The sequence below is a fragment of the Heterodontus francisci genome, chromosome 1 (assembly GCF_036365525.1).
Source record: "Heterodontus francisci isolate sHetFra1 chromosome 1, sHetFra1.hap1, whole genome shotgun sequence".
Classification (NCBI taxonomy): Eukaryota; Metazoa; Chordata; class Chondrichthyes; order Heterodontiformes; family Heterodontidae; genus Heterodontus; species Heterodontus francisci.
Window position 1 is genome coordinate 59,364,247 of NC_090371.1, and position 25,417 is coordinate 59,389,663.

The 25,417-nt window shown below is 42.3% G+C and overlaps 1 protein-coding gene across 5 annotated transcripts in view; it reads left to right on the top strand.

Moving 5' to 3' along the window:
* nedd4l (NEDD4 like E3 ubiquitin protein ligase) overlaps positions 1–25,417 on the top strand; it is a 640,458-nt gene that overhangs the window by 486,647 nt on the left and 128,394 nt on the right. For all 5 annotated transcript variants that reach the window (XM_068031021.1, XM_068031043.1, XM_068031026.1 and 2 more), the window contains exons 7-11: positions 5,162–5,223; positions 12,853–12,952; positions 15,586–15,746; positions 18,686–18,809; positions 23,020–23,199. In XM_068031021.1, the coding sequence (XP_067887122.1) occupies positions 5,162–5,223; positions 12,853–12,952; positions 15,586–15,746; positions 18,686–18,809; positions 23,020–23,199 (627 nt within the window). The remainder of the gene's footprint in view (positions 1–5,161; positions 5,224–12,852; positions 12,953–15,585; positions 15,747–18,685; positions 18,810–23,019; positions 23,200–25,417) is intronic.

Sequence of the window (25,417 nt, forward strand, 5' to 3'; positions counted from 1 at the left end):
TTTTGTGGAAGAACCAGAGGCGAGATGAGGAGAAATGTCTTGACACAGGGAGTTGTTACGATTTGAAATGCACTGTCTGAAGGGGTAGTAGTAGATGACTCAATAACCTACAAAAGGGAATTGGATAAATACCTGAATAGGAGAAATTTGCAGGGAAATGGGACTAATTGAATATTTCTTTCAAAGAACCTGCACAGACATGCTAGATGGAATGGCCTCCTCCTGTTCTGTCTCACTTTATGATTCTAGTTCAGCCATGTCTCATCTCTTATATTCTTTCAATTTATCTTTGAAGATTTCATCTCATTCAGATAAAACATAGCTTTGCATGTTTTCTTCTCTAAAATCTCACTTTCTTTTGCTTATAAATTCTGTCATTGTTTGCATTCTGTGAAGCAACTTTCATTGTCTTGCACTTTGCCACTTCAGTTGAACTTCAGCAAGTTGACTATTAGTAGAGCTGTAGAAAAGATGATTTTCTTTCTGTTTCAGTAGTTGGCTCACATGAAGGTCTGCATACCTGGTATTCAGAGTTTGAGGTGTTGTCTGTTGCCATCTTATGATCTTAGCGTGCTGGTACATTGAAAAGTGTTTTGTTTACCACATGGCATGCATCAAGTGCCTCTGGTCAGGCGTGTCGCTTATCTTTTTCTGTGTGGGTAATGTCCTCCAAATGTGCTTCTGGATGTTTTTCAATTCATTCTGTGACCCTTAGCTTCACATTTTGTATGCTGTTCAGTCTTGTCTGACTTTTCATCAATATAGAAAATAATCACAGCTTCAGCTTCAACTGCTGTGGAAGCTCTAATACTTGTACTTAATATAGCAAATAAATTCTCGAGACATATATAACTTGGGATATTTGAAAAGCATTGTTCAGACAACTTTCATGAAACAGCCTAAACCTAACTATCTCCTACTTATCAGCTTCAGTCTGGCCTTCAGGGTCCTTTCCTGTTGTCTGCAGTCCATCATTTGAGCCAGACAGAGTCAAATACAAAACGTGGAATGGAGTATAATTTCTTGTCAGTTGAGTAATTGAAAATGGTTGATAGTTTATATAAGTTTAGTATCAAAACCTCTGCTGAAATAAATATGTTGAAGAGGAATTTGGTTGATTAGTACAATGAATCAACCAAAACTAAAATGGCAGTGGCTCTATGATTTCAGTGTCAAACCCCTGCCACCTCAGGATACCAAACAATATAAGCCTGTTAGAGCAAACATTTGAGAGGCAATGTTTTAACCAGCAACAGCTGTAAGAAAGATGTCAGTTCGGAAAATTAACTGCTGTTAAATTACGCTGGTGAACATTATTTAAATTTCTGTCACTATTGGCTGACATTTAAAAAAATTCATTCATGGGATGTGGACGTCGCTGGCTAGGCTAGCATTTATTGCCCATCCCCAAATCCTCTTGAGAATGTGGTGGTGAGCTGCCTTCTTGAACCACTGCAGTCCTTGGAGGGTAGGTAAACTAATAGTGCTGTTAGGAAGGGAGCTCCAGGATTTCGACCCAACAACAGTGCAGGAACAGCGATACAGTTCCAAGTCAGGATGGTGTGTGGCTTGGAGGGAAGCTTGCAGGTGGTGGTGTTCCCATGCATCTGCTGCCCTTGTCCTTCAAGGTGGTAGAGGTCGCAGATTAGGAAGGTGCTGTCTAAGGAGCCTTGGTGCATTGCTGCAGTGCATCTTGTAGATGGTACACACTGCTGTCACTGTGTGTCGGTGGTGGAGGGAGTGAATGTTGAAGGTAGTGGATGGGTGCCAATCAAATGGGCTGCATTCTTCTGGATGGTGTTGAGCTTCTTGAATGTTGTTGGAGCTGCACCCTCCAGGCAAGTGGAGAGTATTCCATCACACTCCTGACTTGTGTCTTGTAGATGGTGAACAGGCATTGGGAAATCAGGAGGTGAATTACTCGCTGCAAAATTCCCAGCCCCTGACCTGCTCTTGTAGGCACAGCATTTATGTAGCTGGTCCAGTTCAGTTACTGCTCAATGATAACCCCCAGGATGTTGATAGTGGGGGATTCAGCTATGGTAATGCCATTGACCATCAAGGGGAGAGGTTTAGAATCTCTCTTGTTGGAGATTATCATTGCCTGGCACTTGTGTGGCGCAAATGTTACTTGCCATTTATCAGCCCAAGCCTGGATATTGTCGAGGTCTTGCTGCATTTGGATACAGGCTGGTTCAGTATCTGAGGAGTCGCGAATGGTGCTGAGCGTTGAGCAACATCCCCACTTCTGACCTTAAGATGGAGAGAAGCTCAGCTGGCCAAGTTGAAGAGTAACCAAACTATATTGAGCAGAAATGTTCCAGCTTTGACCTCCAATATGTGCTCAAGTTAATTGAGCTTAGCTGGGGCTGGCAGTCGGGACTGTATATTGATTAAATGCCCTGCATTAAGGAGCAGAATATTAGTTAGTACTCCTACTCATGATCATTATTTAGAAGACATTGCTGATAATGTATTCAAGTGTGAGAAAATGATTGGGCTCTGCTGTGAGGCCTTGTATGGTCAAATAGCCAACCAATACTTACCATCTGGGCTCGCATGTGAAGAGTGTCTAATGGGACTCTTGGTATTTGTGGACCTGACAATCAATATTCTGCAATCACTTGAATATTTCTAATTATGTTCCTATTGTGTAGATATTTCACATTACCTTTTCTTTTGCCAAATCTCAAGTCTATACATTACGTTGAATTAAACTACGCCTGCCAGTTTTCTGTCCACTCACCCAGTATCTCTGAATTCCTTCTGCATTTGTGTGCAATGGTTCTTATCATCTGCCATTGTTCCAATTTTGGCGTCATCTACAGACTTTCAACAGTTTCTCCTTGTCTCCAACAGGGTTCTGAGGAAGAATGTGGAATAGCCAGTAGCACTATGTATTGGGAGTTCACATGTCCTGTGCTTTCAGCTGGAGCTGGCATATAGAGGTTGGGGGCTGGTGGGGTGCTGCATCTGGTCAAACATTAACAGTTGCAGAGACCGCCTAGGTATCCAGACTCGGATCAGAATTTCTTGCCAAGTTGTTATAAACATTCTATAGACATCTACACAATTGAGTGTTTTTTTATCATTTCATTTGCCTTTACTATAAAAGGCATGCTTGAGATCCCCAGTATAACATGTAGAATTTCTCTTACTCTCTTTCCTTTGTTAGCTCCATCATTGTCCTCTTCACATTGTTTACATCAGTGTGCAACACCAATCTTGGCTCATGTCCTGAACTCATTTGCAATTTATCCACATTTGCTTCATTGTCCTTTATCCTTGCTCCAGGTAGGCACTGTACAGTAATATTTTTCTTATTACTTTTGAAAAACCTGAAATCTGCATCCCCCACAGTCACAATAAATTGTTTTCACTTTTTTTCGTCTCTGACATCCGCATTCACTTTCCCTAATCTCATCAGTAATCTTAACCTGTTTGACGTGCTTATGCAGTTCATTGCTGGTCTGACTGGTTATAAGCAGTCGAGTTTAATGAAGTAGCCAAGAAGCTGGGTGAAGGACCTGGACAAAATTTGCAAGTGGACAAAAGTGTCAGGTGAAGTTCAGTGCAAAATAAGTGCAAGATGTTATACATTGGAAGAAAAAATGGGAAACCTACTTAACAGTGTTGAACCATTGAAGAATCTGAGATATTTGGATATGATGTCATGTCCAATGTGAGGTGAATTTATGGTTTAAAAAAAAATGGAGAGTTGCTGCAGGAAGGGTAGTTTTTGTTTTGGCTTAGATTGACCTGTCAGTGCTCTGAAAGGGGAAATAAGTTTCATGGCCAATATTTCTGATAAAACAAAACACCAGTGCAGGTGAAATAAAATATTGGTCAAGAAATACTAATGTATTACTAATGTTGGTAATCCTTTACCCACAAGCAACAGGAAATCTACTATTTCCTGTTATTTTGGAAGCCATTAATATTTGTACTTCGTTAATTCTCTTTTGAAATTGAAAATCATGGCAACCATTAGCTTTTTCTGTGGATTAATAGGAGGACTGAGTGGAAATTTGCCCTTTATTGTTTAAAATTAGCTTTTGCAATTTTTATTACATTTTTCTTTTTCAATCTGTTTGAATTTGAAGCTATTTCTTTGTCGTTGGATGCCTCACAAATCAATTTTCACTGAGATAAAGACTGCAAGATACCAATTCTATACCTATTTGACCAAAACCAACAGCCACACTGCACCGGATGCAAAGCAAAGGAATGGTTAAGGGTTAACTTTCCTCTACACTTGTAGAAAAAGTGTATTTGATTGAAATTGTGTTTTGCCCGACATGTGCATGGAAGCCATTTAACTAATTTACTACAACCATACAAACTGTCCTGTGTAAAAGTTGCAAAAGTTCTATATTTGTTTATTATAGCTTTTACTACAATATACGTTAGTGGGTAAATGATTGAGTCTTGTATTTAGCAAAGTTCCCAATTACAGATCCATTCTGATCTTGCCCGACAGTATGCTGACCAATAACTGAATTGTTAAAAAATTTGATGCCGTTTTCCTATCACAACTTTTTCATTCTAAATCCCTATATCAGCCTTTAATATGAAAACTTGTCTATATGTAAACTTACCATGCTGTAATTACATCCTTCCACCAATAGTGGGTCTATAGCTCCTCAGTTTTAAGTCTCCCAGTTTCTCAGCCCATATTGGCAGGGACTCAATGGGCCGAATGGCCTCCTTCTGTGCTATAAATGACGATATTGCAGAGAAAGTTTTATGCTCCAACTAATTATTCTTCTCTGCTACCCAAATAGTTGCAAGTTTTGCTATTTAACTATATGTTTTAACTACCCATGTATATTAAAACTCTTATGTCTCTCCATACCCTAGTCATCTTACTTCATTTCACTTGCAGGCAACATTTGGTTTTGACTCTCCGACACCACAGGAAATAAACTAGTAAATCTAAATCCTGTAAATATCATAAAATTCAATGTATAAGTTGCTCATGTCTTTTTCTTTAATACATAAGTCAATTTGTACTACAAATTGGTACCCAATATTTGGAAACTATGCATATATCCACGAAATTGAGACTTGCAAAATATTTCTCCAATAGTATCCTCATTTCAAGTCCTAGTGTTGTTTCAAATTAATAAGTAATATCTTAATTGTATTCATTTTCAAACAGGCAGAAGATCCTGCCTTGGAGAGGCCATACACTTTTAAGGATTTTCTGCTCCGGCCAAGGAGGTAAGTTATGCTTATTAGTTGTGGCTGTACAAAGTGTTTTTTGTATCTGCGGGTGAGATACTTGGATTGAATTCAGCAAGTAACAATTCCAGTTCCTTTCTTTGCATTTCCTGTTTTTTTGCTGTTTCTTTGTAGAATGATTATCTTGTTCTGTTGTTGTGCTGTGATCTGAAGTTTCCCTGATCTACCTTTATATTTTTAATGTATAGTTTTAAGTATTTTATGATTTGTTGCATTACTATTACTACAGGAAATTATAGGCCGGTGAGCCTTACGTCAGTGGTAGGGAAGTTATTAGAGCGAATTCTTTGGGACAGGATTTACTCCCATTTGGAAACAAACGAACTTATTAATGAAAGGCAGCATAATTTTGTGAAGGGGAGGTCGTGTCTCACTAATTTGATTGAATTTTTTGAGGAAGTGACAAAGATGATTGATGAAGGAAGGGCAGTGGATGTTATCTATATGGACTTCAGTAAAGCCTTTGACAAGGTCCCTCATGGCAGACAGGTACAAAAGGTGAAGTCACACGGGATCAGAGGTGATCTGGCAAGATGGATACAGAACTGGCTCGGTCATAGAAGACAGAGGGTAGCAGTGGAAGGGTGCTTTTCTGAATGGAGGGATGTGACTAGTGGTGTTCCGCAGGGATCAGTGCTGGGACCTTTGCTGTTTGTAGTATATATAAATGATTTGGAGGAAAATGTAGCTGGTCTGATTAGTAAGTTTGCGGACGACACAAAGGTTGGTGGAGTTACGGATAGTGATGAGGATTGTCAGAGGATACAGCAGGATATAGATCGGTTGGAGACTTGGGCGGAGAAATGGCAGATGGAGTTTAATCCGGAAAAATGTGAGGTAATGCATTTTGGAAGGTCTAATGCAGGTAGGAAGTATACAGTAAATGGCAGAACCCTTCGGAGTATTGATAGGCAGAGAGATCTGGGCGTACAGGTCCACAGGTCACTGAAAGTGGCAACGCAGGTGGATAAGGTAGTCAAGAAGGCATATAGCATGCTTGCCTTCATCGGTCGGGGCATAGAGTATAAAAATTGGCAAGTCATGCTGCAGCTGTACAGAACTTTAGTCAGGCCACACTTAGAATATTGCGTGCAATTCTGGTCGCCACACTACCAGAAGGACGTGGAGGCTTTGGAGAGGGTACAGAAGAGGTTTACCAGGATGTTGCCTGGTCTGGAGGGCATCAGCTATGAGGAGAGGTTGGATAAACTCAGATTGGAACGACAGAGGTGGAGGGGTGACATGATAGAGGTTTACAAAGTTATGAGCATCATGGACAGAGTGGATAGTCAGAAGCTTTTTCCCAGGGTGGAAGAGTCAGTTACTACGGGACATAGGTTTAAGGTGAGAGGGGCAAAGTTTAGAGGGGATGTGCGAGGCAAGTTCTTTACACAGAGGGTGGTGAGTGCCTGGAACTTGCTGCCGGGGGAGGTGGTGGAAGCAGGTACGATAATGATATTTAAGAGGCATCTTGACAAATACATGAATAGGATGGGAATAGAGGGATACGGTCCCTGGAAGTGCAGAAGGTTTTAGTTTAGGCAGGCATCAAGATCGCTGCAGGCTTGGAGGGCCGAATGGCCTGTTCCTGTGCTGTACTACTGTTCTTTGTTCTATGACAACAGAAAATCCAGCCCTGTTGACCCTGCAAAGTCCTCCTTACTGGTATCTGGAAGCTTCTCCCAAAGTTGGGAGAACTGTCCCACAGACTAGTCAAGCAACAGCCTGACATAGTCATACTCACAGAATCATACCTTACAGACAATGTCCCAGACACCGCTATCACCATCCCCGGGTATGTCCTGTCCCACCAGCAGGACAGACCCAGCAGAGGTGCCGGCATAGTAGTATACAGTCAAGAGGGAGTCCTCAACATCGATTCCAGACCCCATGAAGTGTCATGGCATCAGATTAAACAGGGGCAAGGAAACCTCCTGCTGATTACCACCTACTGCCCACTGTCAGCTGATGAATTAGTACTGCTCCATGTTGAACAGCACTTGGAGAAAGCACTGAGGGTGTCAAGGGCACAGAATGTACTCTGGGTGGGGGACTTCAATGTCCATCACCAAAAGTGGCTCGGTAGCACCACGCCTGACCGAACTGGCCAAGTGCTGAAGGACATAGCTGCTGGACTGGGTCTGTGGCAGGTGGTGAGGGAAAAATATACTTGACCTCGTCCTCACCAGTCTGCTGGTCGCAGATGCATCTGTTCATGACTGTATTGGTAGGAGTGACCACCACACAATCCTTATGGAGACAAAGTCCCGTCTTCACATTAAGGATACCCTCCATCATGTTGTGTGGCACTATCACCATACTAAATGGGATAGATTTTGAATAGATCTAGCAATGCACAACTGGGCATCCATGAGGTACTGTGGGCGATCAGCAGCAGCAGAACTGTACTCAACCACAATCTGTAACCTCATGGCCCAGCATATCCTCCACTCTACCATTACCATCAAGCTGGGGAACCAACTCTGGTTCAATGAAGAATGCAGGAGGGCATGCCAGGAGCAGCACCAGGCATACCTCAAAATGAGGTGTCAACCTGGTGAAGCTACAATCCCTTGCGTGCCAAACAGTGTAATCAGCGTGTGATGGACGGAGTTAAGTGATCCCATAACCACTGGATCAGATCTAAGCTCTGCAGCCCTACCACATCTAGTCGTGAATGATGATGGATTATTAAACAATTAACAGGAGGAAGTGGCTGCACAAATATCCCCATCTTCAATGATGGGAGGAGCACAGCACATCAGTGCAAAAGATAAGACAAAAGCATTTGCAACAATCTTCAGCCAGAAGTGCCAAGTTGATAATCCTTCTTGGCCTCCTGAAGTCCCCAGCTTCACAGATGCCAGTCTTCAGCCAAATCGATACACTCCGCGTGATATCAAGAAACGACTGAAGGCACTGGATACTGCAAAGGCTGTGAGCCCTGACAACATTCTGGCAATAGTACTGAAGACTTGTGCTCCAGAACTAGCCGCGCCCCTAGCCAAGCTGTTCCAGTACAGCTACAATAAGGGCATCTGCCCTGCAATGTGGAAAATTGCCGAGGTATGTCCTGTGCACAAAAAGCAGGACATGTCCAACCCAGCCAATTACCGCCCCATTAGTCTACTCTCAATCATCAGTAAAGTGATGGAAGGTGTCGTCGACAGTGCTATCAAGCGGCACAAGTGAGAGTAACTGCCCATAACAAGTGAGAGTAACTGCCCACAACATCAAGGCCGCATTTTACCGAGTATGGCATCAAGGAGCCCTAGCAAAACTGGAGTCAATGGGAATCAGGGGGAAAACTCTCCTCTGGTTGGAGTCATACCTAGCACAAAGGAAGGTGCTTGTGGATGTTGGAGGTCAATCATCTTAGCTCCAGGACTGTAGGAATTCCTCAGGGTAGTATCCTAGGCCCAACCATCTTCAGCTACTTCATCAATGACCTTCCTTCAATCATAAGGTCAGAAGTGGGGATGTTCGCTGATGATTGCACAATGTTCAGCACCATTCGCGACTCCTCAGATACTGAAACAGTCCGTATAGAAATGTAATAACACCTGGATGATATCCAGGCTTGGGCTGATCAGTGGCAAGTAACATTTGTGCCACACAAGTGCCAGGCAAAGACCGTATCCAACGAGAGAGAATCTAACCAATCCCCTTGACATTCAACAGCATTACCATCGCTGAATCCCCACTATCAACATCCTGGGGGTTACCATTGACCAAAAACTGAACTGGAGTAGCCATATAAATACAATAGCTACAAGAGCAGGTCAGAGGCTGGGAATCCTGTGGTGAGTAACTCACCTCCTGACTCATAGAAGGAAAATAGGAGCAGGAGTAGGCCATTTGGCCCTTCGAGTCTGCTCCACCATTCATTATGATCATAGCTGATCATTCAACTCAGTAGCCTGGTCTGGCTTTCGCCCCTTACCCTTTGATCCCTTTTGACCCAAGAGCTATATCTAACTCCCTTTTGAAACATACTGTGTTTTGGCCTCAACTGCATTCTGTGGTAGTGAATTCCACAGGCTCACCACTCTCACGGTGAAGAAATTTCTCCTAATCTCAGTAATGAAAGGTTTACCCCATATCCTTAGACTATGACCCCTGGTTCTGCACTCCCCCACCATCGGGAACATCATTCCTGCATCTACCCTGTCAAGTCCTGTCCCAAAGCCTGTCCACCATCTACAAGGCACAAGTGAGCAGTGTGATGGAATACTTGCCATTTGCCTGGATGGCTGCAGCTCCAACAACACTCAAGAAGCTCGACACCATCGAGGACAAAGCAGCCCACTTAATTGGCACCCCATCTACAAACATTCACTCCCTCCACCACCGATGCACAGTGGCAACAGTGTGTACCATCTACAAGCTGCACTGCATCAACGCACCAAGGCTCCTTTGACAGTACCTTCCAAACCCGTGACCCCTCCCACCTGGAAGGGCAAGGGCAGCAGATGCATGGGAACGCCACACACCATCCTGACTTGGAACTATATCACCGTTCCTTCACTGTCGCTGGGTTAAAATCCTTCCTTACAGTACTGTAGATGTACCTACCCCACATGGACTGCAGCGGTTTGAGAAGGCAGCTCACCACCACCTTCTCAAGGGCAATTAGGGATGGGCAATAAATGCTGGCCTTGCCAGCGACACCCACATCCCATGAACGAGTTAAAAAAAAATATATAAACAGCTGTAGAATTCTCACCTTTAGTTACAGTGGATCTTGATACTATTGAATGTCTTGATAAATCATGACTTGGCATGATCTTGATCTCCTAAAATTGTGCTGAATTTTCATTTGATTTTTGAAATCTTGATAGTTAAGACATTTTATGGCTCCATTCCCCTGCTCGTGTCTGTACTGCTCCTTGTTGCTCTCCAGACTGTGTCCTGTTTTCCAGTGCTGTTAAAACTGCAATAACCTGCACTGTAGTAACTGGCCTGAATCTTGCCAATTAAATGGTTTGATAGGCTCCTACATTGCTGCCTAAAGGAGCAGCAAAATACATGATTTTCCCCAACACTGCTTATTCCACAAAATTCACACACACAAATCAGTAGCATAGTTGGGATTAGCTCTGAATATTCCCAGTCCTAGTCCTGTGCTGACTGATATGCATACTAACTGGGACGTGACCTCAGACAGCAGGAAATAGTAATGCAAGAGACTACTGCATCACTTACACCAGTAAAGGTGGGCAAATCGTAAACCATAGCAGCCAAAGAGACCATGTGACTGTTGGAGTGTCAAGAAAAGCTTGCAGCTCAGGAGCAGACTTTTTGAAATAAACCTCCTCGTTCTCTAAAACCGGAGAGTGCAAAATACTATGGATGATGGAAATCTGAAACAAAAACAGAAAATACTGGAAATACTCAGCAATTCAGGCAGCATCTGTGGAGAGAAAAACAGAACTGATGAAAGGTCACAGTCCTGAAAAGTTAACTCTGTTTTTCACTGCATAGATGCTGCCTGAACTGCTGAGTATTTCCAGCATTTTCTGCTTTTGTGCCAACATTTACTGTTGCTTTTCAAGCTGCCATGCAAAAGTAGTTGTTTGGACTTCATATCAAGATTCCAGAATGGTTTCTTTCTTAGGAAAAGATTACCAGCGACACCATGGGGGATGTGCACAGTTAAACTATATTATGTATGCAAGTTGTACACCATTAGTGCTGGAGAGCTGAGCTTTCTGATGCTTAATCTGATATGTCCTTTATTGTTGTACATTCAATTGAGTTATAAGTTCTGTCAAACTGAATCATCAGTGTTCAGGTTAATGATGTGAAGCTGTTGGTTCATCATCTGCTTTGTAAACTGTGGCTGGAAAATTGACTTCACCATTTCAAATATTACTGATTCATACTGTTGCTTGATAAGCTTAAACTTATTTCCTTTGCTATCTTTTAGTTCTTCACACCAATTAATGTTTTGCACCATTTTTGCACCTTGCAATTTAATTCTCTAGTGGATATATTGAATGGCTTACCTATTCTGTCTGAATATGACTTTTCAGCTCTGGCATTTCAGTGGAGAAATCCATGTACATTTCGTGGAATGCCTTTTTGGAACCTTTGTCCTTAGAATTTTCAAAACAGCTTCAGAATGTATTTTTCATGACAATCACTGAGTCTGGGAATTTGGACATGGACTCTTGTCAGTTACAGTTACTAATCTGACTTAATATTTTAGTCAAATGATGTTCTATCATTAATTTTCTCACAATTTCCCCTGTTTCTATAAACATTGACTCATTGCAAAGTAATTATTATTGATAATGCCCAATGGCATTGATGCTAATTATTACACCACTTCCCCTATAGAATATTGCAACACATGGAGGCTACTTGATGCCCTATTATAGAATGAAAATTAAAGCCATACAACGCGGATATACCAAGGATGAACATCTATACTTATGAGATATCTGAGATACTGGCATAACATTCTTTGGAACAGATGAGGCTAAGAGGATATTTGTTGGAGGTTTTATTAATTATGCAATATTGTTATAGGTTAAACAGAGAAAGTCTATTTTCTCTGGGGGAGCCATTGATGAGGTATCATCAATTTAAAATTGCTGAGAGCAATGGGAGCTGTGGGTAGAAACATCTTGACAGTTGTTGGAGTGTGGTATGCTTTACCGCAGGGAGTAGTTAAGGTAGAGATCATTGTCTTTTTAAGTGTTGGAAAATACTGTTATCTGGGGAGAGAGCAGGGCAGTGGGATAAGTTTTGTATTGTTCTAGTGATGAATCAGTAAAGCACCATGGAGTTATAAAACCTCCAACAAATATCCTCTTAGCCTCATCTGATCCAAAGAATGTTATGCCAGTATCTCAGATATCTCATAAGTATAGATGTTCATCCTTGGTATATCTTGTGCTGGAACATCTGTGTTTTGTTCAGTGGTGCCACTATTTTTCTTAACACAATATGTGATCAGGTAACTGAGCACAGACCAAGGTTCAAACCTAGGATCTTGTGATCTGTGTGGCTCATTTACAGACTGGATAAGCTCAGTGAAACATATGGAAACACACTGTTCTATCTTGAAATAGTAACTGTTTTTTTGAACACAGCCCATACTGAGCTTCTCAGAGATGATGATGGAAATAAAATGAGATAGGAGTGGCCCCAGCTATTGGGAAATAGTTTTGAACACATGAATATTCTGATGGAACCTGGCATAAAGTAATCTAATATATGTCTACTATGTAAAACATTTCAGACCAACACAATGTAAAACTGTAGTTGCTTTCATATTCTCCTCTTCTGTTTTGGAACTTGAAGTTAGATTATCCCGTGATACCACTTAAAAGTTGAAAATTAATGCAATGTTTTTAGCAGAATTAATGCCTTTATTTTCTTAAAGTTAGTAGTCACTTTATGTTCATTCACACAGAATATTAGCCTTGTCTATCAATCTTAAGTGTGCATTTGAAGAAACTGTCAATGTGGTTTCTGGCATTGTTCTGCTAATTAAGTTCGGAGTTTTGAAGTTATATTTGTATAGGCTGTAATAGTTTCAAAAGGCCATAAGAGCATTTTTATTTTCGACTGAGAATGTTTTAATCTTGTCATATGCAGTCATAAATCCCGCGTTAAAGGATTTCTGCGGTTGAAGATGGCCTACCTGCCAAGGAATGGTGGACAAGAAGAAACTCCCGAGCAGAGGGAAGAATCTGAGGTATATACCTGGGAATTGTGAAACTTATTCAACTATTGTCTTGCAGTAGGTCAGACCACCTTTGTATGAGTCACATTGACTGATTAATAGCACTCAGCATGCTGAAGAACAATTACAGTTGAATTTGATTTTATTTTCTCCAGATAATTCTCATTGTCTGAATTAACACAGTTAATTATTTGGTTGTGCTAAGGGGATTCAAGGAGAAGGGCTATTGACTGCACAATGGGTCATTGTGTTTTCTCTCACAATAGGGATCACCAAAACAGAATCTGTCGAGAGCAATAGGCATACGTTTGAATAATGGAGGTTGTATGGTTAGATAGATATTCTGGAAATTTATATGATTTGCTGTGGTGGCCAGGGAGCTATTTCTGCATAATTTTCTTATGTGGAGTGAAATGAAGCAGCAAGAATTAAAGAAGAAACAGCAGATTGTGTATGGTCTGTGGAGGTTGTTGCCTAATGGGCACACCACTCTTTAATCAATCTCATGACTGTGCACTTAGTAGTATGTATATTAGATAAAATAATTAGTGTATCCAAAGTGAACCACCAAGTTGCGTGAGGTTACTCATGATTCCTTTGATACCAATTGAACTCTGATTCAGCTTCAGTCTCAACTACATATTGTTAATCTAAATATGCAATACCTGTTATCAGAAATGGATATCTACTCAGCAGAGCCAGGTCACCAGGAAGTTAACTTTTCTCCAGACACCCAATCAGCATAACAGCAGTGATTATTCATTGGTCACAGTTTAAAATTCCAGGGCGTGTCTGGCAATTAAATTCATTATATTTAGGGGTGGCTGGTTAACAGTTCCTGTGTATTCCAGGAGGGTGAGAGGAGAGGAGTGGTTTATCTCATTATGGTTTGCTAAAATGAAGGTGAAAGGCCAAGCCTGTATAAAGCTATATTTTTAAAAAAAGACAATAATCATGAAGTAATGCTTTAAACTATGCCATGCTTGCATTTCAATAACCTGAAGTATGTAGGGAAAAGGAAAGACTGAACAAGGTAAGCATTCCTCTATTTTGATAGTTTGGGAGAGATCAATAGAAACAAGTCGGGGAATCCAGAAAACGGTATAATCTTAAAATTGGAGCTAGGCAATTTAGATGTCAAGTCAGGGAGAACTTTTTCACACAAAGCGGCGTGGAAATCTGGAACTCAGTCCCTCAATTGATATGTCAGTTGAAATTTTGAAGACTGATTGACAGCTCGTTAGATCAGGGTATCGTGGGATATGGAGCATTGGGAGATAAATGGAATTGGGATACGGATCAGCCATGATCAAAAGGAATGGCGGAACTGTTTCTGTTCATATGTTCACATTGAGTGAAGAGTGGGCAATGGCGTAATAAGTATTAATTTTACGAGAGTGAGGATTTAGGGAGGATGGTATATTTGCAACCTAAAAGGAAGAGAATAAAGTTCAGAAGAATACTAACACATAATTACATAGAATTATACAGCACAAACTTAGGCCATTCAGTCCACAGATCTATATCGGTCTTTATGTCCCTCACATGCCTCCCTACCACCTTACTTCATCTCACCCCATCAGCATATTCTTCTATTCCTTTCTCTCTCATCATAGTCATAGAGTTATACAGCACAGAAGCAGGCCCTTCAGCCCACCGTGTCTGTGCCGGCCATCAAGCACCTACCTGTTCTAATCCCATTTTCCGGCACTTGGCCTGTAGCTTTGTATGCTATGGCATTTCAAGTGCTCATCTAAATACTTAAATAATGTGAGGGTTACTGCCTCTACCACCTCTTCAGGCAGTGCGTTCCAGATTCCAGCCACCCTGTGGGTGAAAATTTTTTTCCTCAAATCCCCTCTAAACCTCCTGCCCCTTACTTTAAATCTATGCCCCCTGGTTATTGACCCCTCCGCTAAGGGAAAACCTTTCTTCCTATCTAACCTATCAATGCCCCTCATAATCTTGTACACCTCAATCAGGTCCCCCCCTCAGCCTTCTCTGCTCTAAGGAAAACAATCCTAGCCTTTTCAGTGTCTCTGCACAGCTGAAATGCTGCAGCCCAGGCAACATCCTGGTGAATCTTCTCTGCACCCTTTCCAGTGTAATCACATCCTTCCTATAGTGTGGTGCCCAGAACTGTACACAGTACTCCAGCTGTGGCCTAACTAGCGTTTTATACAGCTCCATCATAACCTGCCTGCTCTTGTATTCTATGCCTCGGCTAATAAAGGCAAGTATCTCATATGCCTTCCTAACCACCTTATCTACCTGTGCTGCTGCCTTCAGTGATATATGCACAAGTACACCAATGTCCCTCTGACCCTCTGTACTTCCTAGGGTCATACCATCCATAGTATATTCCCTTGCCTTGTTAGTCCTCCCAAAATTCTCAGGATTAAATTCCATTTGCCACTGCTTCGCCCATCTTACCAGCCCATCTATATTGTCCTGTAATCTAAGGCTTTCCTCCTCACTATTTATGATACCATCAATTTTCATGAACTTAATAAGCTTCCAGTGTATCATAAGAACATAAAGAAATCAACAGTACATATTTTCTTCCTGCCACAGAAATTGTGGCCAGTATTAACACTTGTGTTGGTTCATTAATGCTTTTTCATTTTTTTTTCAATACCATTAAGCGTGCCTGGAATATGGTTGACCCCATTGATTCAGGAACACAACGTGAGCAACAGCTGCCTCCACTACCACCTGGCTGGGAAGAGAAGACCGACAACCTGGGCCGGACATACTATGTGAATCACAACAATAGAACTACGCAGTGGCAGCGACCAAGTCTAGTGTAAGTTATCTTCCAGGTCTATATTTGCATAGTTGCTGAAAATAGTTGTCTAAAAATACTTGGCACCGCGGCTCTTCCATCCATTTAAGCAGCAGAAGCTTGGATTTTGTGGTCAGTTGCGAAGGAATGGCACCTCACTAACAGCTGCCTACAAAGTCTTTGCAGGATTCTGAGCGGAGATTTGCTCTAATTTGGCATCAGATGCAGCACAGCACCCTCTACAGGAGAGCTATGGCATCTCAGCAGAGAATAAAACAGTGAGGCTTTTCAACCAATCAGATTAAGAATTCTCACTGAGAGACACACAGTCTAAATGAGGAAGTACACATTCGATTTAATTCATGCACAGAAAGCAAAATAGATTGGGAAAGACAGATAGGCTTAGAGAGACAGATAAGAGACAGAAAAATAAATTGTAATTTGTTTTGGTGCTTAAGAAAAACAATTAAGTCAGGGGGCCAACCATGGTATAATGAGGAGTGTACGATGGCATGCTAGGAGCAGCACCAGGCATACCTAATTTGAGGTGCCAACCTGGTGAAGCTACAACATAGGACTAGATGCAGAAGCAGCATGCCAGAGACAGAACTAAGCAATCCCACTACCAACGGATCAGATCAAAGCTCTGCAGTCCTGCCGCATCCAGTCGTGAATGGTGTTGGACAGTGGGAAGCAGACTCAATGGTGGGGCCCTGCACATGAAAATGAGAGACAAGGCTGAGCTATTGGCAACCATCTTCAACCAGAAGTGCCAAGTAGATGATCCACCTCGGCCTCCTCCTGCAGTTCCAAGCATCAGAGACGCCAGTCTTCAGCCAATTTGATTCACTCCGCATGATATCTGTGCGTACTGGATACAGCAAAGGCTATGGGCCTCAACAACATCCTGGCTATAGTGCTGAAGGCATGTGCTTTGGAACTAGCCACACCTCTCGCCAAGCCACAAAAAGCAAGAAAAATCCAATCCGGCCAATTACCACTCCATCAGTCCACTCAAAATCAGGAACAAAGTAATGGAAGGTGATGTCGACAGTGCTGTCAAAGAAAGGAAGAAATACCTTCATTTATATAGCATCTTTCGCGACCTCATCTCAAAGCACTCTACAGCCAATGAAGTACTTTTGAAGTGTAGTCACTGTTGTAATGTAGGAAAAGTGCCAGCTAATTTGTGCATAGCAAGCTCCCACAAACAAAGTGATACTGACCAGATTATCTGTTTTTGTGATGCTGATTGAGGGATAAATATTGGCCAGGACACCCGAGATTACTCCCCTGCTGTTCTTCAACTTAGTGCCATGGAATCTTTTACCTCCACCTGAGAAGGCAGACGAGGTCTGGGTTTAATGTTTCATCCAAAAGATAGCATGATTGATAGAGGATCTGGATCGGCGCAGGCTTGGAGGGCCGAAGGGCCTGTTCCTGTGCTGCAATTTTCTTTGTTCTTTGTTCTATCAAACGCTTACTCACCAATAGCCTGCTTACTGATGCTAAGCATGGGTTCCACCAGGGCCATGCAACTCCCGACCTTATTACAGACTTGGTCCAAACATGGATGTCAGACCTCAATTCCGGAGGTGAGGTGAGGTGAGAGTGACTGCCCTCGACATCAAGACAGCATTTGACTGAGTGTGGTATCAAGCAGTCCTAGCAAAATGAAAGTCAATGGGAATAAGGGGGAGACATCTCCACCGGCTGGAGTCATACCTAGGTTGTTGGAGGGCAATCATCTCTGCCCCAGGACATTGCTGCAGGAGTTCCAGAACAGTGTCCTAGGCCCAACAATCTTCAGCTGCTTCATCAATGACCTTCCCTCTATCTTAAGGTCATAAATGGGAATGTTCACTGATTGCAACTCCTCAGATCATGAAACAGTCTTTGCCCATATGTGCAAGCTCTAGAGAACATCCAGGCTTGGGCTGATGTGTGGCACGAATGTTATTTGCCACTTAAGTACCAGACAATGACCATCTCCATCAAGAGAAGGTCCCCTTGACATCTCCTTGACATTCAATGGCATTACAATCATTGTATCACCCATCAACAACATCCTGAGGGTTACCATTGGCCAGAAACATAGCTAGACCAGCCAGTGACTACAAGAGCAGATCAGAGGCTGTGTATTCTGTGGCAAGTAACTCACCCTGTGACTCCCCAAAGCCTTTCCACCATCTACACGGCACATGTCTGGGTGGAATACTCTCCACAACACTCGAGAAACTTGACACCATCCAAGACAAAGCAACCAACTTGTTTAGCACCCCACCCAGCATTGTAAACATTCAATCCTTCTACCATGAGCACACATTGGCTACATTGTACATCTACAAGGTGCACTTGCCAAGGCTTCTTGGACAGCACCTCACAAACCCGCAACCTCCATTGCCTAGAAGGACAGATTAGCAGGTGCATAGGAACACCATCACCTGCACGTTCACTGCAAGTCACACACCATTCTGACAGAACTGTATTGCCTCTCCTTCACTGTCACTGTCCTGGAACTCACTTCCTAACAGCACTGTGGGTATACCAACACCACGTGGATTGCATTGGTTCAAGATGATGGCTCGCCACCACCTTCTTGAGGGAATTTAGGGATGGACAATAAATTCTGGCTTTGCCAGCAACAGCCACGTCCCATGAAGAAATAAAAATAAAATTGACTTCTGAGGGAATGAGACTCACTGTGTAAAATTTAATTTTCAGGACCAGAGAGGGTGTTCAGCTGTAATGATCATTTACCAGGCCATTAAAAATTCACTTGCTCTTGAATGCACCAGCCCTAACATTTTCTGCTGTGTTTAGTGGGAAACCAATGAACAAGGACCACAGCGTCATGCCTTTGCATTGATTTCAGTGCAGTATCTTTCAGCGACGACTGTTATAACACAGCATTAATTGCCCTTGAGATGCTAAGAATAATTTTTTCCAATGTTTTGCAGAGATGTGGAAAATGAGTCAGATAACAGTATTCGGCAGATCCAGCAAGAAGCTCACAGAGTGTTTCGATCTCGTCGACACATTAGTGAAGATTTGGAAACCACAGAAAACCGGGATGGTGGTGATGTAAGTCATCAAAAAAATTGTTTCTAACTTTCCAGTGCATGTGCAATCAGTACCGCCTGATATTAACTGCACCCAGTTTGAACTGTACCTTCAAAAGGCTGATCATATGGTGCTAGCTAAAAGTAAGTCGTGGCATATACTACCTAAGTAGAATAGCTACTAGCTTTCCAGTGAGTGAAAATGAAAGGAAAATTGATTGTACAAGATCAGTCAATTGTTGAAATGTATTTTAATGACATTTATTTAGGTTTTTTTGCAACAGTTTAAAGTAAATACAGATTTATACCTCAAAATAGTAGTGCAGACTGACCAATATTTGGGTATGCACATTATAATTACTTATACCACCTGAACATTACAGAGTGGAATCATTTATACATTTTTTAAAAACTGTGATGAGGCTTCGTTGCATTAAGGTGTGAATTAAATAAGGACCTTCACTTTTGATATAAAATTAAGTGTTCAACTTCTTGACAGACATTGGATAATCTGGCACCGGTAGAATTCAGCACAGAAGGGTTGATGGATAGGTATGGGGAGTGTTAAAATTGCCTTGTTTAGCATGTCCTTTATCAACATCTTGTACATCAGCCACGTTGTCCCCATGCAAATATTATAGAAAGTCTGTTTGACATTACAATCATCATTTTAGTGACTGCATGTGAAACGAGAGCAACCAAGCTGCCCTACGAGAAAAAAGGGAGAACTTGCATTCATCTAGCGCCTTTGTGAGCTCATGACATCTCAAAGGACTTTACAGCCAATGAAGTATAGTCACTGTTGTAATGTAGGCAATAATGATCTGACAATCTGTAATAGCGAAATAAAAGCAAAATGCTGCAGATGCTGGAAATCTGGAATAAAAACAGAAAGTGCTGGAAATAAGAACAAAGAACAGTACAGCACAGGAGCAGGCCATTCGGCCCTCCAAGCCTGCGCCGATCTTGATGCCTGCCTAAACTAAAACCTTCTGCACTTCCAGGGACCGTATCCCTCTATTCCCATCCTATTCATGTATTTGTCAAGATGCCTCTTAAATATCATTATCGTACCTGCTTCCACCACCTCCCCCGGCAGCAAGTTCCAGGCACTCACCACCCTCTGTGTAAAGAACTTGCCTCGCACATCCCCTCTAAACTTTGCCCCTCTCACTTTAAACCTATGTCCCCTAGTAACTGACTCTTCCACCCTGGGAAGAAGCTTCTGACTATCCACTCTGTCCATGCCGCTCATAACTTTGTAAACCTCTATCATGCCGCCCCTCCACCTCCGTCGTTCCAGTGAAAACAATCCGAGTTTATCCAACCTCTCCTCATAGCTAATGCCCTCCAGACCAGGCAACATCCTGGTAAACCTCTTCTGTACCCTCTCCAAAGCCTCCACGTCCTTCTGGTAGTGTGGCGACCAGAATTGCACGCAATATTCTAAGTGTGGCCTGACTAAAGTTCTGTACAGCTGCAGCATGACTTGCCAATTTTTATACTCTATGCCCCGACCGATGAAGGCAAGCATGCCGTATGCCTTCTTGACTACCTTATCCACCTGCATTGCCACTTTCAGTGACCTGTGGACCTGTACGCCCAGATCTCTCTGCCTGTCAATACTCCGAAGGGTTCTGCCATTTACTGTATACTTCACACTTGCATTAGATCTTCCAAAATGCATTGCCTCACATTTGTCCGGATTAAACTCCATCTGCCATTTCTCCGCCCAAATCTCCAACCGATCTATATCCTGCTGTATCCTCTGACAATCCTCATCACTATCCGCAACTCCACCAACCTTTGTGTCGTCCGCAAACTTACTAATCAGACCAGCTACATTTTCCTCCAAATCATTTATATATACTACAAACAGCAAAGGTCCCAGCACTGATCCTTGCGGAACACCACTAGTCACATCCTCCATTCAGAAAAGCACCCTTCCACTGCTACCCTCTGTCTTCTATGACTGAGCCAGTTCTGTATCCATCTTGCCAGCTCACCTCTGATCCCGTGTGACTTCACCTTTTGTACCAGTCTGCCATGAGGGACCTTGTCAAAGGCTTCACTGAAGTCCACATAGACAACATCCACCGCCCTTCCTTCATCAATCATCTTTGTCACTTCCTCAAAAAACTCAATCAAATTAGTGAGACACGACCTCCCCTTCACAAAACCATGCTGCCTCTTGCTAATACGTTCGTTTGTTTCCAAATGGGAGTAAATCCTGTCCTGAAGAATCCTCTCTAATAATTTCCCTACCACTGACGTAAGGCTCACCGGCCTATAATTTCCTGGATTATCCTTGCTACCTTTCTTAAACAAAGGAACAACATTGGCTATTCTCCAGTCCTCTGGAACCTCACCTGTCGCCAATGAGGATGCAAAGATTTCTGTCAAGGCCCCAGCAATTTCTTCCCTTGCCTCCCTTAGTATTCTGGGGTAGATCCCATCAGGCCCTGGGGACTTATCTACCTTAATGCGTTGCAAGACCCCCAACACCACCTCCTTTTCGATAATGAGATGACTGAGACTATCTACACTCCCTTCCTTAGGCTCATCATCCACCAAGTCCTTCTCTTTGGTGAATTCTGATGCAAAGTACTCATTTAGTACCTCGCCCATTTCCTCTGGCTCCACACATAGATTCCCTTCTCAGTCCTTGAGCGGGCCAACCCTTTCCCTATTTACCCTCTTGCTCTTTATATACGTATAAAAAGCCTTGGGATTTTCCTTAATCCTGTTTGCCAATGACTTTTCATGACTCCTTTTAACCCTCCTAACTCCTTGCTTAAGTTCCTTTCTACTGTCTGAGGTTCTAATGTTTCAGGTGTGAAACGTTAACTCTGCTTCTCTCTCCAGAGATGCTGCCAGACCTGCTGAGTATTTCCAGCACTCTCTGTTTTTATCTGTAATAGTGATGTGAGTTGAGAGATAAATATTGGCCAGGATCAGGGCATTCTCCCTGTTCTTAGAATCATGCCTTGAGATCTTTTACCTCCATCTGCGAGGAAAGACTGGGTCTCAGCTTACTGTCTCAACTGAAGGAGGGCATCCCAAGCAGTGCAGCACTCCCTCAGTGGTACACTGAAGCATCAGCCTGAATTATGTGCTCAAGTCCTGGAGTTGTGTAAGAGGTTAATAGACTTTTGTTAGGTCAGGGTATCAAGGAATAGGTGGGCAAAGAGAGTTTGAGGATTTGGGAGGGGAATGTAAAGTTGGAGATAGGGTAGTACAAAAGTTAAATACTGCGGATACGGAAAATCTAAAACAAAAATTGAAAATTCTGGAAATACTCAGGTTAGGCAGCATCTGTGAAGAGAAAAACAGAGTTAATCTTTCAGGTCTGTGAGCTTTCAGATAATGAAAGGTTACCTGAAATGTTAACTCTGTTTTTCTCTCCACAGATGCTTCCTGACCTGCTGAGTATTTTCAGCATTTTCTCTTGGAGATGGGTGGTAATTTTGAAAGGAAGGGAACAGTGCCTGGGGAAAGGGAATTATTCGCAATGTCATTGCAATTAGCATGCATCTTAGAATAGCCTGAATCATGGCAGGATGATGCTTAGTCATCAACTCTCTGAGTCCAGGAAATTGTGATGGAAATTATATCCAGTAACTTTTTATTCAACTCTTCCCGCATTAGCAGGCATTATGTATTAATACCACTGTCTGGGAAGTGATGGACAGTTTATGGGAATAACAATTGGCAAAGTACAAGGAAAATATCTTGATTGTAACAAAAAACACAACATCCCAATGTCCCTGAGTGCCTCTTTAGATTCCCACTATAAGCTATTATATACTACTAATCAAGCTATAATAAGTTACCCGATTTCTCTCCTCCCCACCCCTCCCAATTTCTTGAGGTCACCATACCTCTGCGCAACTTTTGCTAGCTCAGCATTGATCAAATCAGCAACTGAATTGATTGGAGGTCAAACTTGCATAAGCTCTGCATTGGTTTGAGTGTTTGTGTTTTAAACCTGAGTAGCAGTCTGTCACTGTAATGACTTAGAGCATGTAGCTGAAAAAAATGACGTACAGAATGCTATTGTTTGACGAGAAATACTATCAATGTATTATCAAGGTATGTACTCTGTATAAATGCAATGCAATTTTTCTTGAAAATTTATATGCTCAGACACCTATTTAGTTCTGGAAGAAAGTCACTTGGAAAATGTGGACTATTTGTTGTAAGAAGATGGTGTTGATTGTTTTGATGTGCAGATATGGGAGCCCATCTCTGAAGAATTGATTCTTGATGGTGATCAACTTTTCCAACCTTTGCCACCTCCTACCACTCCACCAAGTGCATCTGAGAGCAGTCCACCAGATCTCTCTGATGAACTCAGTAGAAGATTACAAGTTGCTGCAGAGTCTAATGGGGAACAAATTAGTCCTCCTCCTGTGAGTATGATTGCTTCAATAACAGTGATGTATAGTCGTTTGGTAGTACAGAACTTGACTATTACTGAAAATAGAGACATTATGTCGAAGTTTTTCATCTTGCACTCATCAGGACAATCTGCAAGAATACCAATGTAAGGGAAAACAACAATTTTATACTGTATCAGAAGAGAGTGCTGATAGGTTGGCAAGTGAACTCTGATTGGTAGAGGCGTGACCATGGAGAATGCACCACTTATTGGTGACTGGCAGTTAACTGCCAAGCTCTGTTGGAAATGTGAACCAGGCAGCTTGACTCTGGTCAAGGCCTTGCCCTGAGGAATGAACGAGCGAATGGCTGTCACTTATTTTGTTTAGCTGAAACAGGTGCAATGTTTATACATATTCTTTCTGTCTGCACAGAACAGGGCCCTGTGTATTAATATATGTAGCTTCCAGTACTCGCAAATGCGCCACACTGCAAGTTCTACTGACAATCTTAAATTGGTTGTCAGCGTAATTCTTAGCACACTGAGGATTATTTAGCAAATGTTGTCCAATCATGGAATCACATCTAATGATGGACCCTGTGTTTTGAGTTTTGCAAGCACGTTCAGTGCGGCCTGTACCTTGCCCGTTACGAGCAGCAGAAGGGACATGTTTGATACGATCTGCCAGTCTTTAGGATGTACAGCCTATATACCAAGCATCACACTGGCATTGAAATTCAAAGGAACATAGGAGCAGGAGTAGGCCATTCAGTCCATCGAGCCTGCTCTGCCATTCACTACGATCATGGCTGATCATCCACTTCAATGCCTTTTTCCTACACTATCTATCCTCATATCCCCTTATATCTTTTGTATTTAGAAATCTGTCAATCTCTACTTTAAACATACTCAATGACTGAGCTTCCACAGCCCTCTTGGGTAGAGAATTCCAAAGATTCACAGCCCTCTGAGTAAATAAATATTTCTGCATCTCTGTCCTAAGTGGCTTCCCTGTTATTTTGAAATTGTGTCCCCTGGTTCTAGACTCCCCAACCAGGGAAACCATCTTAGCTGCATCTCCCTTTTAAGTATTTTGTAGGTTTCAATGAGATCACCTCTCATTCTTCACAACTCTAGAGAATACAGGCCCAGTTTCCTCAATCTTTCTTCATAGGACAGTCCCGTCATCTCGGGAACAAGTCTGGTGAACCTTTACTGCACACCCTCTATGGCATTAAGGTAAGGGGTCTAAAACTGCACACAGTACTCGAGGTGCGGTCTAACCAAAGTTCTATACAATTGAAGCAAGACTTCACTACTCCTGTACTCAAATCCACTTGCGATAAAGGCTACCATACCATTAGCCTTCTTAATTGCTTGCTGCACCTGCATGTTAGAGTTCAGTGCCTTATTGACAAGGACACCAGGTCCCTTTGTTCATCTACACTTTCTAATCGCTTGTCATTTAAGAAATAATCTGCTATCTGTTCCTCCTACCAAAGTGGATAACCTCACGTTTTCCATATTGCATTCCATCTTGTCACTTTCTTGCACTCACTAACTCTTTCCAAATCCCCTTGAGGCCGCTTTGTGTATTCCTCACAACACACATTCCTACCTAGTTTTGTGTCATCCACGAACTTGGAGATACTGTATTTGGTCCCCACATCCAAATCATTGATATATGGGCCCAGCACTGATCCCTGCGGTACCCCACTAGTCACAGCCTGCCAAGGTGAGAATGACCCATTTAGTCCTACTCTCTGTTTTCTGCCTGTTAACCAATCCTTAATCCATACCAGTATATTACATCCTATCCCATGTGCTTTAATTTTGTGAACCAACCTCTGTGGGGGACTTTATCAAAGACCTTTGGAAAGTGCAAATATACCACATCCACCAACTCCCCTTTATCAATTCTGTTAGTAACATCCTCAAAAAACTCCAACAGGTCTGTCAAACATGATTTCCCATTCATAAATTCATGTTGACTCTGCCCAATCAGATCATTATTATCCATGTGTCCAATTATCACATCCTTTAGAATAGATTCTTGCATTTTCCCAATGACTGTTGTAAGGTTAACAGGTCTATAATTCCCTGTTTTCTCTCTCCCTACTTTCTTAAACAGTGGGGTGACATTTGCGACCTTCCAAGCTGCAGGAATTGCTCCAGAATCTAGAGATTTTTGGAAGATGATCACCAATACTAATTTCCTTCAATTCCTCATTTCCCCTAATCCCTTGGAT